Source organism: Acartia tonsa, chromosome 6 (assembly GCF_053477335.1).
Source record: "Acartia tonsa isolate MP-2025a chromosome 6, ASM5347733v1, whole genome shotgun sequence".
NCBI classification, from domain to species: domain Eukaryota; kingdom Metazoa; phylum Arthropoda; class Copepoda; order Calanoida; family Acartiidae; genus Acartia; species Acartia tonsa.
The window spans coordinates 40,509,359-40,522,682 of NC_137265.1; the positions used below are offsets into that span (position 1 = coordinate 40,509,359).

The window sequence follows — 13,324 nt, forward strand, 5'->3', positions numbered from 1 at the left end:
ATTTTTACAAATAGACTTATAATGAATGAAGGTAGAACCTGGTGCAGATGGAGTCCATTCTGATGTGTCCACACTGTTGTTTTGCGTAGGTTTGGCTTTGCGTTCAAATGTTTTGTTTTCAACATATGGAATCATTTGAACATAACTGCATTTTGGATTGTAAGAACAAAAGCTACGAAAATGAGAATCCAAATCAGCATAAGACATATGTGATTGTTTTTGTGAAAAACGAATAGCATTTGTATGCAACACACTGTCTGTAAATGTAGAACAAAAAGTACCCTGATCTTGATTGGAATTATAACCAAAAGAATTTGGCATATCTTTTAACCAGTCGTGAACAATGAAAAACTTCCACAGCGGTTCTAATGATCCATCCCATGGTACAACTCTACTTTTTGCCGTTTTTAAAGCAAAAAACGCTATTTGAAAATGTTTGATATTTTCGATATCTTCCAAATACATTGATGTGAGAACAGTTTGATTACCACCATCATCATTTATTACATTGATGTTTGAAATCCCACCATTAGATTTCTTAACATTCTCAGGAGAAAACATTTTGATAGAAATCAATCTTGAATCAGGTTTATGAAGTTCCTCAAATCCTTTGGCAGTAATCTTGTTAGTTAAATCCAATCTTGATAAATCGTAGCTATTTATAGGAAGTAACTCATTTTCTTCAAAATAGTGAGCAGCCTGAACAAAAAGTTCTTCAGAACTTATGGTGGGTGCTCTATCAAATCTAATAGGGTGTAATTTTGATTTCAAATTATCACAAATGTTTTTATCCCATGATTTTTCTAGGTGAACAGATAAATGATTGTCTTTCAACTTATCTTCCAAACAAGAAGATTTTTTAACACCTTTATCTCTTTTTACATTTTCTAAAGTTGCTTCAGCAAAAGTGAGATAATAATAACTTTCAGGAATTTTTCCAGACGCTGGAACAAGATTTGGAAATTGTTTTTTAAACACATCATCAGATATGTCTTGATCAATAATAGCTTCGTCTCTCTTATATCTTTTAGTACTACTATTTTTTATCACACTAGTTTTTTGACTGAAGGTTGATAGATTTGCAGGAAAATTAATTTGATCAGGTATAGTCTGACAAATAAATTATTGAATATTTTTTTTAAATCAAAAAAATCTACCTACCTATTAATTTAAAAATATAATTAAGATGTGATTAAAAATCTTTTAAAATAAAATTTAGTACTTACCTAAGTATTTATGAAATAATTTTCAAAAAAAAAAATAAAATTAATTTTTAAAAATCAAAATATATTGAAAAATAAAATAAATTTTCAATAATCTATCCTGTTGATCATCAATGGTTACAGATGAAGGTCCCATGCTTTGATTATTTCTTCTTGAATAATCAGATAAAAACTCTCTTAATTCTTTTATCACAGATGAATTTGTTTGACCTAACTGTTTGTTACTTTGTGTGTTTGTGTGAGCTTGAATTACAGACGGAGCGGAATTTGAATGCTGTGAATTACCCACATAATGCGATATTTGTTGACCCACTTCCTCCCTAGCTAAGTTCAATAATTGATTTAAAGAAGAGTTTGATTCTTGATCATTGATTAAACCATATCCTGGTGGTTGACTTGATGAGAATCCTATAAACATAAGACAATTATGGTTCAAAATAATATGAACTAAATTAAACATGTCTTATATATCGAAGAAAAATTTTAAAACAATGATTTAATAAATAATTATATTTTCTATAATCAAAATAAAGGAATCATTATGTAAAAAGAAAACTTTTTCTTCAAAATAGGTAATACATCAGTTATAAATATCCAAGAACAAAGGATTAAAACTTAAAATATTAAATTCATTCATAATTCAAGAACAAAGAATTATGATATAAACTGAAATTTTTTTTAAAAATCTTTAATTCAAAATTTTATATAATCCAAGAGCAAAGGATTATAAAAATAAAAACCTATAAAATAAAATAGGTACAATATGTAAAATTAAAAATATATATATAATCCAAGAACAAAGGATTATAAAAATAAAAACCTATAATATAAAATAGGTATAATATGAAAAAATTAAAAAATAATATATCCAAAAGTAAAGAATCTATAATATAAAATGAATATGCAAAAGTTAAGAACAAAAACTATACTATATGGTTCAAGAACAAAGAACCAAATAGGCATTAGACCGACTCAAGATGCAAAATTTTTTGGCGCGCTATTTTAACCCATTCTATTCATAAATATAAGACTATTGATACCTTTAAAAGTGTTCTCAGACTATTTTTTCAGCAATATGTCAAATTCGAATTTCATAAAAAAGGGGAAGGTTCCCCCCTGGGGGTGAAATTTTTTTTTCTTTCAAACCATGGCTTTATACACCTTCCTGAATTTGTCTTGAAGAGTACATTAAGAATCAAAAAACGTTTTTTAAAAATATTGATCCCAGAAAAAGTTATCCTCAAATAACCGTCAAAATCACCTGATTTTGCTAAAATGGCCAAAATTGTTAGTTTTTTGAGAAGAGCTCTTGCTATGATCAAAATATTTTAAAATCGTTTTTTGATCCTTAATGTACTCTTCAAGACGAATTCAGGAAGGTGTATAAAGCCATGGTTTGAAAGAAAAAAAAATTTCACCCCCAGGGGGGAACCTTCCCCTTTTTTATGAAAATCGAATTTGACATATTGCTGAAAAAAAGCTACCAGAACACTTTTTTTGGTATCATTGGTCTTTATATCATAAAAGGAATGGGTTGAAATAGCGCGCCCATTGAATTTCAAAAAAAGTGGTAATTCTGAGTCGGTCTAATAGGCATATTCATTTAATAGAAATTTCATATATTCCAGTCAAATCAAATAAACAAAAAAACGCGCACCTGTAATACTTTATGAAATTTAGAAATAATTTGTTTCTGTGCAACACCATGCAATCTCTGATATCTTTTGACTGTATCCGATTTCCATCTACCCCCTAACATAGCATCTTGTAATGAGAAAATTTCAGGTTGTGTGGCCATATGGCTCGGTAATCCAGCTCTGAAACTGTGTGTAGAGAATAATACATCAGGAAAAAATGGTTTCAGAAAAGTTTTCAACAAAGAATTCATGTAAGTTGTGGTTAACATCTTTCCATCGCTCAACAAAAATACAGCATCACCTAATTGTAATTCTTTTCTGGATTTTATCATTTTTATCAAGTAATCCAAATTAACTACTGGACACATAGCAACATCACCAGGATATCTGAAAATATCAACAACTACTCCTTCTGGTGCTTCAGAAGTTTTGGGTATAACAAGATCCACCAACAACTGATCATTTGACAATCTCTTGATCTTTGACCACGTAATCACTCTAAAAGGATCAACACAACCTCCAGATTTTGCGAGCATTTCTCCTCCTCTAAATGCTCCAAAAAAGCAAAATAAACATAGAGTCCAAATTACTTGTTTGTTGAAATCATCCAAAAAATCACACTTCCAAATACATATACCAAGAATTCTCAAAACAGTCCATGTCATAACACATCTGTATTGTTTGTCGGACACCAGATTTCTCAGGATAGATTCATTTTTTATACCCTGCATAACATCAGCAAGTCTTGCACAGTCAAAAGATTTATCAGATACCATATTTAAATGGTGTAACTTCTTTAAAGCAGATAAGTAAGATTGAATTGTACTGTATTGCAAACCTTTACTTTCATCCAAATAACAAACATAATCTAGCAATACATTAGATTCGACTGGAATATATGATTTTCTTCTTTTCAAAATACAAAAATTGGTAAAAGTTTTCCAAGCCGTCAAATAACTATCCCAAGTACTTTTCGCTTTAGACAGACATATTTTTTTCATTTGACTACTAGGTACCTCTGCAATATAATTCCAAATTTTCTTTTCAGTACCAAATTTTGACAATGTGTATGTACCTGAAGCATGTTGTGTAGCTGCATAAGAATGATCAATAGTTTGTTTTCGTTTAAAAATGTAGCACTTGCTGGCAACCATCTTATGTTAAGATCAAGTTCATCACTGTTTGCCGGACATCCAACCTCTAGTCTAAAACAACAATCACGAGCTCTGTCTGATAGAACTAGAACTCTCTTAACTCGATTAACCAAGTTTACATAGGCCTCGTTATCAGCAACTAGCTTTTCAATCGAAATATGGCCAGCCTCCAGTTCCTCTTGGAGAGAATACCATTCAGTATGCCAGCGATTATTCATGAACTTCAAATCACTTGCGGCAGTAGGAAAAGAAAATTTTAAATCTGGAAATGGATTTTCTCCCATGGCACATTCCAAGTTCAGAGGAAGTTTTAAGTCTGTGTTAGATTTCATCGCAACTCTAAACTCTCCACTCAATGTATTGTTATCAGATACACAACATACAGCTAATATCGCATTGATCCCATCATTTACATAAGCTTCAGTGACGGTTGGAAAGAAAGAGCCATATTTATCCGCTGAATGAATTAACCTAAACACATACTTTTTATTAGATATATGTGAAAAATAATAATAAGCATACACATTAACTTCTAATCTGCTTAAGAAAATAAAAACAGTAAAACTAATAATAAGATATCAAAATCTGCTTATACTAAAAAAAAAAAACAGAGTAATATAATCCTTGACATAATAAAAATCAAGTTCTTATATGAGAGTGAGACAATATAAAAATCTCGTAACATAAAATAATAATGTAATTTTGTATTTCCTGAGATAAAATGTACTTTATTTATGATAAAATTTTACTTACTTATTAGGATCCGTTTTCTTCTTATCTTTTGTCTGATTACCAGGTAGGCCTAAAGGAGGCTGTGGCAGCGGCGGTGTCATTTTTTGCTTTTTATCACCAAGCTAGATTTCAATTTTAATTCTGAAAAAGTATATAAAAATTATATAAAAGATAGAAGATAGAATAAAACACAAAAATAATAAAACATAAATAAATATAAAATAACTTATTTCATAAATAGCTAAGAGAAAATTTCCATTCGGTTTCAATTGATCTTGAAACGGTCAAATATAAGGGGATATTTCCAGCATGACAGACTTCAATTAGTGAGGCACGGCGACGAGCACAGCGCGCTTGTTGTACTGGCACGACCAAACTTAGACGTACATGATCGGCACTGGGTAGGCTTGAGCGGGAAACTTGATTTTTCAACAAAAGGTACACTAATGTAGATGAGAACAAACTTTTTTTCATTTATCAATTAATACCTATGACATTTTTGCACGATGAACTATGAACATAAGTAGAGTTACATAAAAATCTTAATTTTTAAGTGGTGGTCCACTTCAATACCTTAATGATATAATGTCACTATAGTATTAAATTTTATTTTTACTAAACTAATATTTTAAGTGCCAGTTTCCTTGAAAGAGTTCATAAACAAGGCTAAAAATAGGAAAATTACAAATTCTCACTAGGTATATGCTCATTTAGTTTTCCGAAGGTATTATCCCGTTAGGATTTTTCTCCATTTTGATTTTTTTTTTTGGGGGGGGGGTGAGGGCCCGGGGGTACCAATATTTTCAAAATTGAAAAAAAATACTAAGATAATGTCATTACGTTTTGCTATTTCATAAAATCTTACAAAGTTTCAAGTTAGTTTCGATTTTTAAAACAAACACAAAAAAAGTTTGTTCTCACTTAGTCCTCAATGTCAGCCAGCTGTTGGAGGGATACTATTTTGTCCCTTTAAATTTGAAATAGCTTGGCTTGGGTTTATTTCCGTTCACTGTTCGCTTTTGTCTTTTTTCTTTAACCGCCAAATTCTCACTTTCAAAGTTTCATTCAAACGGTATCTGAAAAAAAAGAAAATCAACTATATTACACAGATTTAAACTAATATTTGTTTTATCTTTCTTTACAAATACATACGTTAGAATGAAACTACAGAATACACTAGTGGAAAATTACGATTACCTAACAAATTAAAAGTAGCTTAAAATCATCCACAGGCTTATTCAAAACATCCTGGGACCTATGTGAAGTTTCCTTAAAATAGAGAACTTAAGAGGGGGGGGGGGGGGGTTAATGCAACCATCTCGTAATCAGTGAGCAAATGGCACTTAGAATTCGATTTCCATCTCAAATTTTGCATGAGTAATCCTTGGTAGGTCTATTTTCCCTAAATCAAACAAAAAGTTGGGAAAGTAACGGCTAACTGCTCAGCCGTTTTGCCATTTTTTTTATATCTATATTGCAAATTAGTCACGAAACCTATCTCCACATAATACTCTTCTCCACTCCAAAACGCTATGAAACGGTTCTAGACGGTAGCTGTTGGTACTAGAAGTTTTAAAAATGGTTATTGCTATCATTTAACATGAATTAACCAAAAATATGTTTTAAAAGTTGATTCCTACATAATTAATGAGTGATTTACCCTGAAAATAGGCAAAAAACGGCTAAACTGCTGAGCCGCCAGCCGTTACTTTTCCAACTTTTTGTTCGATTTAGGGAAAATAGACCTACCAAGGATAACTCATGCAAAAGTTAAGATCGAAATTCAAATTCTAAGTGCCATTTGCTCACTGATTACGAGATGGTTGCATTAACCCCCCCCCCCCCCCCACCTCCCCCTTTGTTCATAAGTTGTCGAAATATTAACCTACAGAGACATAAAAACCTTACATAAAATTTTATATAATAGGATTACTGTTATAATACTTAATTGGAAGAATCTTATTTTCAGCTCAACATTCAACTTTAAATACAACAAAAAAGTTGCACAATGAATGCAGACAAATACAATCATCATTTGATCATTTGATAAAAAGGTTAACAGACAGACCAAATATATTCATGAGTTGTCTCATATTAATATTAAAAATATTCAAATATTCAAAAAAAGCTACAAAAACTGTTTCTTCTATGTTAAAACTTCAAGCTACAAATATGAAATAAAATTAAAGGGTCTAGAGGTAATTCTTGAAAAAATATGATTTGTTTGATACTTAAACTTGATATTGTATAAAGTAGAAAGGTATTTTTTCTCGGAAGCTTAAAATAGATGTCCACTTAACCGATTGGGTTATTATTAGGCAGTCTTTACATAGGTCCTGTGAAGGTATTTGAGGCTAAGTATATGGATGGTTTTTAGTTTTTTTTTATACCCTCCATGCCCCTTTAAGTACAGAGCCCATAGATAGGGACGTATCAGCTAGTTTATTATTAGTTTATTCAGTTAAAAAAAAAAACTTCAAATGTTTCTAACTTTCTAGATGGAGAAATTTTAAGATATCAAATATATTAAAAGAAAATAGGCTTGACAGTCATGAATTTAATTAAGACAAAATTCTAATAGGCTATTTTAAATAGACGGCTGAACTCTATATGTGAAGATTCTCTTTTCTATGCCTTATTTTGTAGTGTTAGTCTGTAATGCTCTTGATGACCTTAAATTATGATTTTCTCTAATGCTGTTTAATAGTGTTTATGGTAATGACCTATTTTTATAGTGAAAATCTAAGCTATAAAATAATTTGTCCGTTCGTCTATCAGTACTGATGTAAATTACATCAATTTATACAAAATATGGCTTTGCTCAGCTGAGTTATCAATTATAGACTGCTAAAATATTGTATAAAGATTCATGTTACAATCGTGTCCGTCTGTCTGTCTGCTTTAGTTACTATTTTCATCCATTTGCTTAAGTTATGATTTATATTCTGAAGCTTTACTACTTATAAACATCATACTTTTTTTTTGTTTAATCTAAAAATTCGTTAAAATATATTAAATCAATATATGTTCTATTACCGGCAGATGAAACAAAGAGAAAATAGGAGGGAAAATGTATTATAGGCGTACACATAAAGAGACTTAGGATTAGCACACACGACACCCCCCCCCCCCCCCCCCACCACACACAGACACAATGCCTCCAGGCTCCACTAGTCTACACTTAGTGTGAGCAGATGATATGCGCAATGGGGGGATTAGGTGAAGTTGTGAGGGAGTCTAGCTGGAAAAGAGAAGGCCAAAAATGGAGAAAATTATTAGGAATATGAAAGGGAAAGAAAATAATTGTTAAAATTGAATGTGAGAATCGGGTAAGGGTATAAAATCAGCTAAATCCTCCAACTATATCAGTTTCGAATTTTAGTTCCAAACACCCATCTTATCATCATGTCTGGCCGCGGAAAGGGAGGTAAAGTGAAGGGAAAGGCAAAGAGCCGTTCAAGCAGAGCTGGTCTGCAGTTCCCCGTTGGACGTATCCACCGTCTGCTGAGGAAGGGAAACTATGCTGAGCGTGTTGGAGCTGGTGCCCCAGTCTACATGGCTGCTGTCATGGAATACTTGGCCGCTGAGGTTCTTGAGTTAGCTGGTAATGCCGCCAGAGACAACAAGAAGACCAGAATCATCCCCAGACATCTTCAGCTAGCCATCCGCAACGACGAGGAGTTGAACAAGCTGTTGAGCGGTGTCACCATTGCCCAGGGAGGTGTCCTCCCCAACATCCAGGCTGTTCTCCTCCCCAAGAAGTCTGAGAAGACCAAGGCTTAAGATGTTGACCGTATTTGCTACATTGCTCTGTACCTGAAAACGCTCTCTTTATAGAGAGCCAAAATTTAACACAATGAGAAATTCTTTAAATGTTAGTATTTTATTTACAGGACTAACATTATCTGTTTGATTTAATTACTAATATAAAGAAAACATACATTAAGATTTTAAATTAAAACGAATGATTTCAAGATTTTTAGATATGATTACATATAGCGTTGGTTTAGATCTAAGTTTAGGTTTGGGCGATTTTTCTGCTCAAATTACAATACCTATGTGCAAAGAATAACTTGTTGAAATGCATTATGTTATAACTTAACACTGCCTCAATTGTTAATCCTTAGTAAATAGGTAGTAGTAAACCTCCTTACCACACGTCCCTGTTATGCGTTGAATTAAAATATTATAATAATCAAGGGGCAATTAATCTGAAAGGGGGTAGTTCCATGAAAGGTATTCTATCCAAAAATGAAGAACATTTTTTTAGTAGATAATCTTAGTTAATTTAATACATATTCATTTTATTCGAATAAAAGACATTTTTAACAAACGATTTACGTTACCTAACTAGATGTACTATAGTACAAACACCTTATTGGAAGGTCCAAGGACGGTTTTTATTTACTTTATCTTCTCTAAAACTACAAAAAAGCCCCTGAAGGACAACATCCATAAGTAGCGAAGCTAAGAATTTGGAGGAAAATTACTTGAAGTCAATTAAAAGGTATACATTTATTTTTATAAGCCTATTACTTACAGCAGCCTAGAAAATCACGTTAAATGGGTAGTTGCACGAATTGCAATTAAACTTGAATTTTGTGAACTGCACATTTTTTCTGTTCAATAGTTTAAAATACATCTGGCTATAAGACATAAATTTGAAAGAATTTCAATTTTCTACCAGGTAGTTTTAAAATATCAAGACTTATATAATTGATTTCTTTTTAGTATTTATTGTATTACAAAAGTAGAAATGTTGGATGGTATTATTGTAACTTATGCTTGCAATCAAACTTTTTAAATGCACTTCATGCAACTATCCCTTTGTAAAAACAAAATAGCTTTACCGACAAACAAGTTAGGTTATAGACTGGATGCGCATTGATAAAAAGCATTTCGCCCATAGCCGAACTGGCAGACAATTTTAAGTTGTATTAGAGTAACATCGCAACTAAAATTAAAACATATTTTATTATCTAAAGTAGTAAGATTTTTTTGTCTGTAGTATAGCCTTATATTTTGATAACTACTGAACCGATTATGTTCTCTAGTTCAGGGAAGCTTCATATAGATCCTGGGATGGTTTTAGGCTGCTTAATATTAAGAATTAAGCCTTTTCCATAAAAACATATACGTTTTTTTTAAAATAACTTTTTCTTTGTTTCTTTAAAAAAATATAAATTCTATTATTTCGGATTTAAAACATTTCTTAAATAACCTATCTATTTTAATACAATATTGAAACACTTTATTTCTTACTAGCGGCTACGCCCCTAGAAGCCTCTAGGTGCACTTAAGGTAGGAGGGGTAAAAGTCGACCTCATCCCATTTAAATTTAAGTTTCAAAAGAGTAGAAAAAATATTTTTATTTTGGGGGGGGTGAAGACACTCTCTCCAAAAATAGTTTAAAACCTTCCCAGTACCTATAAAAAGCATCACTGTAAAGGAGAACAATAACAGTTCAGAGGTTAGCGAGATCCTTCGGGACAGACAAAAAATGTTACTACTTTATATAATAGGATAGAACTAAAAGTTTTTCTCGTTTATAAACTTCAGAAATGGCTATCTTAAAATTGCTGGTTATTGAAATTATGTTAGAATGATCATATAATATAAAAATGAATATAAAACAAGATATATAATGCTAAATGCACATTAGATAAGGCAAAACATATGTGGAGATCCCGGCAAATTTCTAATTTCAGAGCCTATACAAATATTTGTGTTTTAGTTAATGTAAAAAACTCAATTTTAAACAATTAAAACACAACAGTTTAAATATTATTTTTAAAAAAAATTAAAGTTTACTTAGTATATTTTCATATTATAAAATAAAAAGTTTAATTTTTGTATTATTTATTAGAAAAAAATGTATGAAAAGTCAAATATTTAAGGAATATGCTCATTAAATTCTCATTAATACACACTTTTCATACCCTTAAGAACCTTTGATTTCTATGAGATTACCCTTAATCGATTCGTCAGGAAATACTGAATTTATTTTGCTATATATCATAATAAATTAATTTTTCATTTATTTGTAAAAATAAGTAAAAAAGAGACGCATAAAAACACAAACTCCAATATTTTCCGACTAAGTTTTGTCCCTCGGATAAAGGGAAAATGCTCTCTATTCGGTACTCTCTGCTGTGTATACACTCTGTCATCCCATTTTCCTACATTCTTTCTGATACATTCACTTAAATCAAAAACTTTAACCAAACAAACCAACCAATCTAATACCAACATGACTGCTGATGTTGCTGCCCCCGCTCCTGCTGCTGCCCCAGCAAAGGCTCCTGCTAAGAAGGCTGCTAAGGCAAAGAAGCCCGCAGTTCCTGCCGCTCACCCAACATACTCCGTCATGGTTGCCGCTGCCCTGAAGGCTCTTAAGGACAGAACTGGAAGCAGCCGTCAAGCTATCCTGAAATACATCTGTGCAAATTACAAGGTTGATGCTGCCAAGGCTGCCATTCATCTGCGTATGTCTCTAAAGCGTGGTGTTGCTGCCGGTACCCTGAAGATGGCCAAGGCCTCTGGCAAAGGAGCTGGATGCTACAAGCTCGGAGAGAAGGCTAAGGAGGTCAAGAAACCCAAGGCCAAGAAGCCCGCTGCCAAGAAACCCAAGGCACAGAAGGCTGCCAAGAAGCCCGCAGCTAAGAAGGCTGCCGTCAAGAAGCCTGCTGCTAAGAAGGCCGCAAAGAAGCCTGCTGCAGCCAAGAAGACCGCTGCTGCCAAGAAGCCTGCCGCCGCTAAGAAGCCAGCTGCAGCCAAGAAGCCCGCTGCTAAGAAGCCTGCTGCCAAGAAGGCAGCTCCCAAGAAGGCAGCTCCCAAGAAGGCAGCTCCCAAGAAGGCTTAAGTATTTCAATGTCATAAAAACTTCATTCTGTTAAAATATTGTATAAAGAAACCATGTAAAGTATTAATAAAGAATTCAAATAAGTTTAAATATCTAGTTTATCAATATTTTGTAATATGTATGTAGTAGAAATAGATGAAAGCTTGAATTAATTTATTATAAATTTCCCAAACAACGCAATTCTCTATTATTTAGGTACGTCCATATGTATGTCTGTAAATAAAACATGTTATTGTAGAATTTTAAAAATTGTAAGGTACAATTTAGAAAGCATAGCAATTCTTTTCCAAGATGTTCTTTTGTTTTAAACAAGTGTTTGAGAAGTCTATTTTTGACTTTTGAAGGATTTTAAAGTTCTATTTATGATAAAAATGGACTTGAAAAACTTAAAAGGGGCATTTGCACATGAAAAAACAGAGTTACCAAATTATAATTTATAATAAATCTCTTTAATTATCTAGTCCGGAGCCGTTTTTTAACGATAATTACGGCTCCGGCAAAATATGGCGGCTCCAAAACACTGATAATAAGTAGGTAACAGTTTTTATTACAGGCAAAGCATAGGTAGGTACTTGAATGAAGTAATTTTGGAAGGATTAGAAGGAATATGCAAATTTATATCTAATGTTGAATATAGAAATGTTTTTGTTCGCTTTTCAGACTGTCTGTTTTGTTAAGCTTGGCTGAATGTTGTTAATTAATCACGTAAAAATACTTATGCTAATTGTTAATGACATTGTACTTGATCGTCAAAGATATACAAAAATAAATACAGTGCATTTTCAACATGCAATACAGTAAACATATACGTATAGCCGATCGGACACAACTCATATGCAGTAAAGCGTTGCATTGAATTGTACAAAATATTACCTGAAATTTTTTTAAAACTTGAACGCCTAACATATTTAGCTGGTTCATTTCGTTTCTTCAATGTTCACATACTTAACATTTTAATTCTAAATTTCATTTTCGAGATCTGACAACCGATTAATCTAAAACATATCAATTAAAAGGTGAAATATATGTTACATTATATCAAGAAATAATCATAGGATTAAATTAATTTGAACAGGGGGGAGGGGGTTAATGCAACCATCACGTAATCAATGTATTAAAATCACAAAACCTTTATATTTATATGTCTTTGTAGAATGACCGACAGACCATATCAACTAATTGTATGTTCATGGGTATAGGAAAATTTTTAAAGAAAAATTCAGCCGTCTATCCTAAATAGAAACAGTGAAAATTATATTTTGCAAAAGGCTTCGACATGCAACACAAAAACTTTAGAGTTGCTTCACTACCAAAAATAATTTAAAATATATCAATATATTTACATTTCATAACAAGACATATAACATTGATAAAAGTTTTTCTTGAATGTTAAACAATAATAGTTATTTTTTTCAATAACAAAAAGTGTGCAAATAGTTTTTATAAAGACTTTAAACCTATATGTAAATCATTTTGATCGTACTTATTTTAGTTGCTATGCGTTAGATCCTAAAAATGATTTTTAACAAAAATCAATATGACCTTATTAATTTTAATAAAATTTGAAAAATAAAAAAGTAACAACTTTTTTTATTGCTGAAGTTTGTTTCTATCATTTATGCATAAAAATGTCCCTGTACATGATAAATCTTATCTTAAATTAATGAACCTCAGAAATATTTTAACGTATAATTAAGCGAAGCTACCCTATGATTT

The 13,324-nt window shown here is 31.8% G+C and overlaps 3 protein-coding genes across 3 annotated transcripts; 2 read left to right on the forward strand and 1 right to left on the reverse strand.

Moving 5' to 3' along the window:
- Positions 1-1,331: 1,331 nt before the first annotated feature.
- Positions 1,332-12,617, reverse strand: LOC145322665 (uncharacterized). Its single transcript, XM_080164859.1, has 5 exons — positions 12,482-12,617; positions 5,668-5,822; positions 4,768-5,189; positions 3,936-4,485; positions 1,332-1,631 (listed from the first exon to the last, which is right to left on the reverse strand). Exons 3-5 carry the CDS (start codon positions 4,845-4,847, stop codon positions 1,596-1,598), a joined length of 666 nt encoding a protein of 221 aa, XP_080020985.1. The 5' UTR covers positions 4,848-5,189; positions 5,668-5,822; positions 12,482-12,617; the 3' UTR covers positions 1,332-1,595.
- On the forward strand, positions 7,990-8,720 carry LOC145323381 (histone H2A-like). Its single transcript, XM_080165807.1, has one exon. It carries the CDS (start codon positions 8,152-8,154, stop codon positions 8,527-8,529), a length of 378 nt encoding a protein of 125 aa, XP_080021933.1. The 5' UTR covers positions 7,990-8,151; the 3' UTR covers positions 8,530-8,720.
- Positions 10,929-11,698, forward strand: LOC145322657 (histone H5-like). Its single transcript, XM_080164836.1, has 2 exons — positions 10,929-11,557; positions 11,588-11,698. Exons 1-2 carry the CDS (start codon positions 10,997-10,999, stop codon positions 11,606-11,608), a joined length of 582 nt encoding a protein of 193 aa, XP_080020962.1. The 5' UTR covers positions 10,929-10,996; the 3' UTR covers positions 11,609-11,698.
- Positions 12,618-13,324: the final 707 nt, after the last annotated feature.

Excerpts from the sequence above, each read along its gene's own strand:
- LOC145322665 (XM_080164859.1), bottom strand. The coding sequence starts at position 4,847 with ATGACACCGCCGCTGCCACAGCCTCCTTTAGGCCTACCTGGTAATCAG. Across the intron at positions 4,486-4,767 it reads AAGAAAACGGATCCTAATAA|GTTAATTCATTCAGCGGATA; the intron begins GTAAGTAAAATT and ends GTATGTGTTTAG. Across the intron at positions 1,632-3,935 it reads AGCTACACAACATGCTTCAG|GATTCTCATCAAGTCAACCA; the intron begins GTACATACACAT and ends TTATGTTTATAG.
- LOC145323381 (XM_080165807.1), top strand. The coding sequence starts at position 8,152 with ATGTCTGGCCGCGGAAAGGGAGGTAAAGTGAAGGGAAAGGCAAAGAGC.
- LOC145322657 (XM_080164836.1), top strand. The coding sequence starts at position 10,997 with ATGACTGCTGATGTTGCTGCCCCCGCTCCTGCTGCTGCCCCAGCAAAG. Across the intron at positions 11,558-11,587 it reads AGAAGCCTGCTGCCAAGAAG|GCAGCTCCCAAGAAGGCTTA; the intron begins GCAGCTCCCAAG and ends GCTCCCAAGAAG.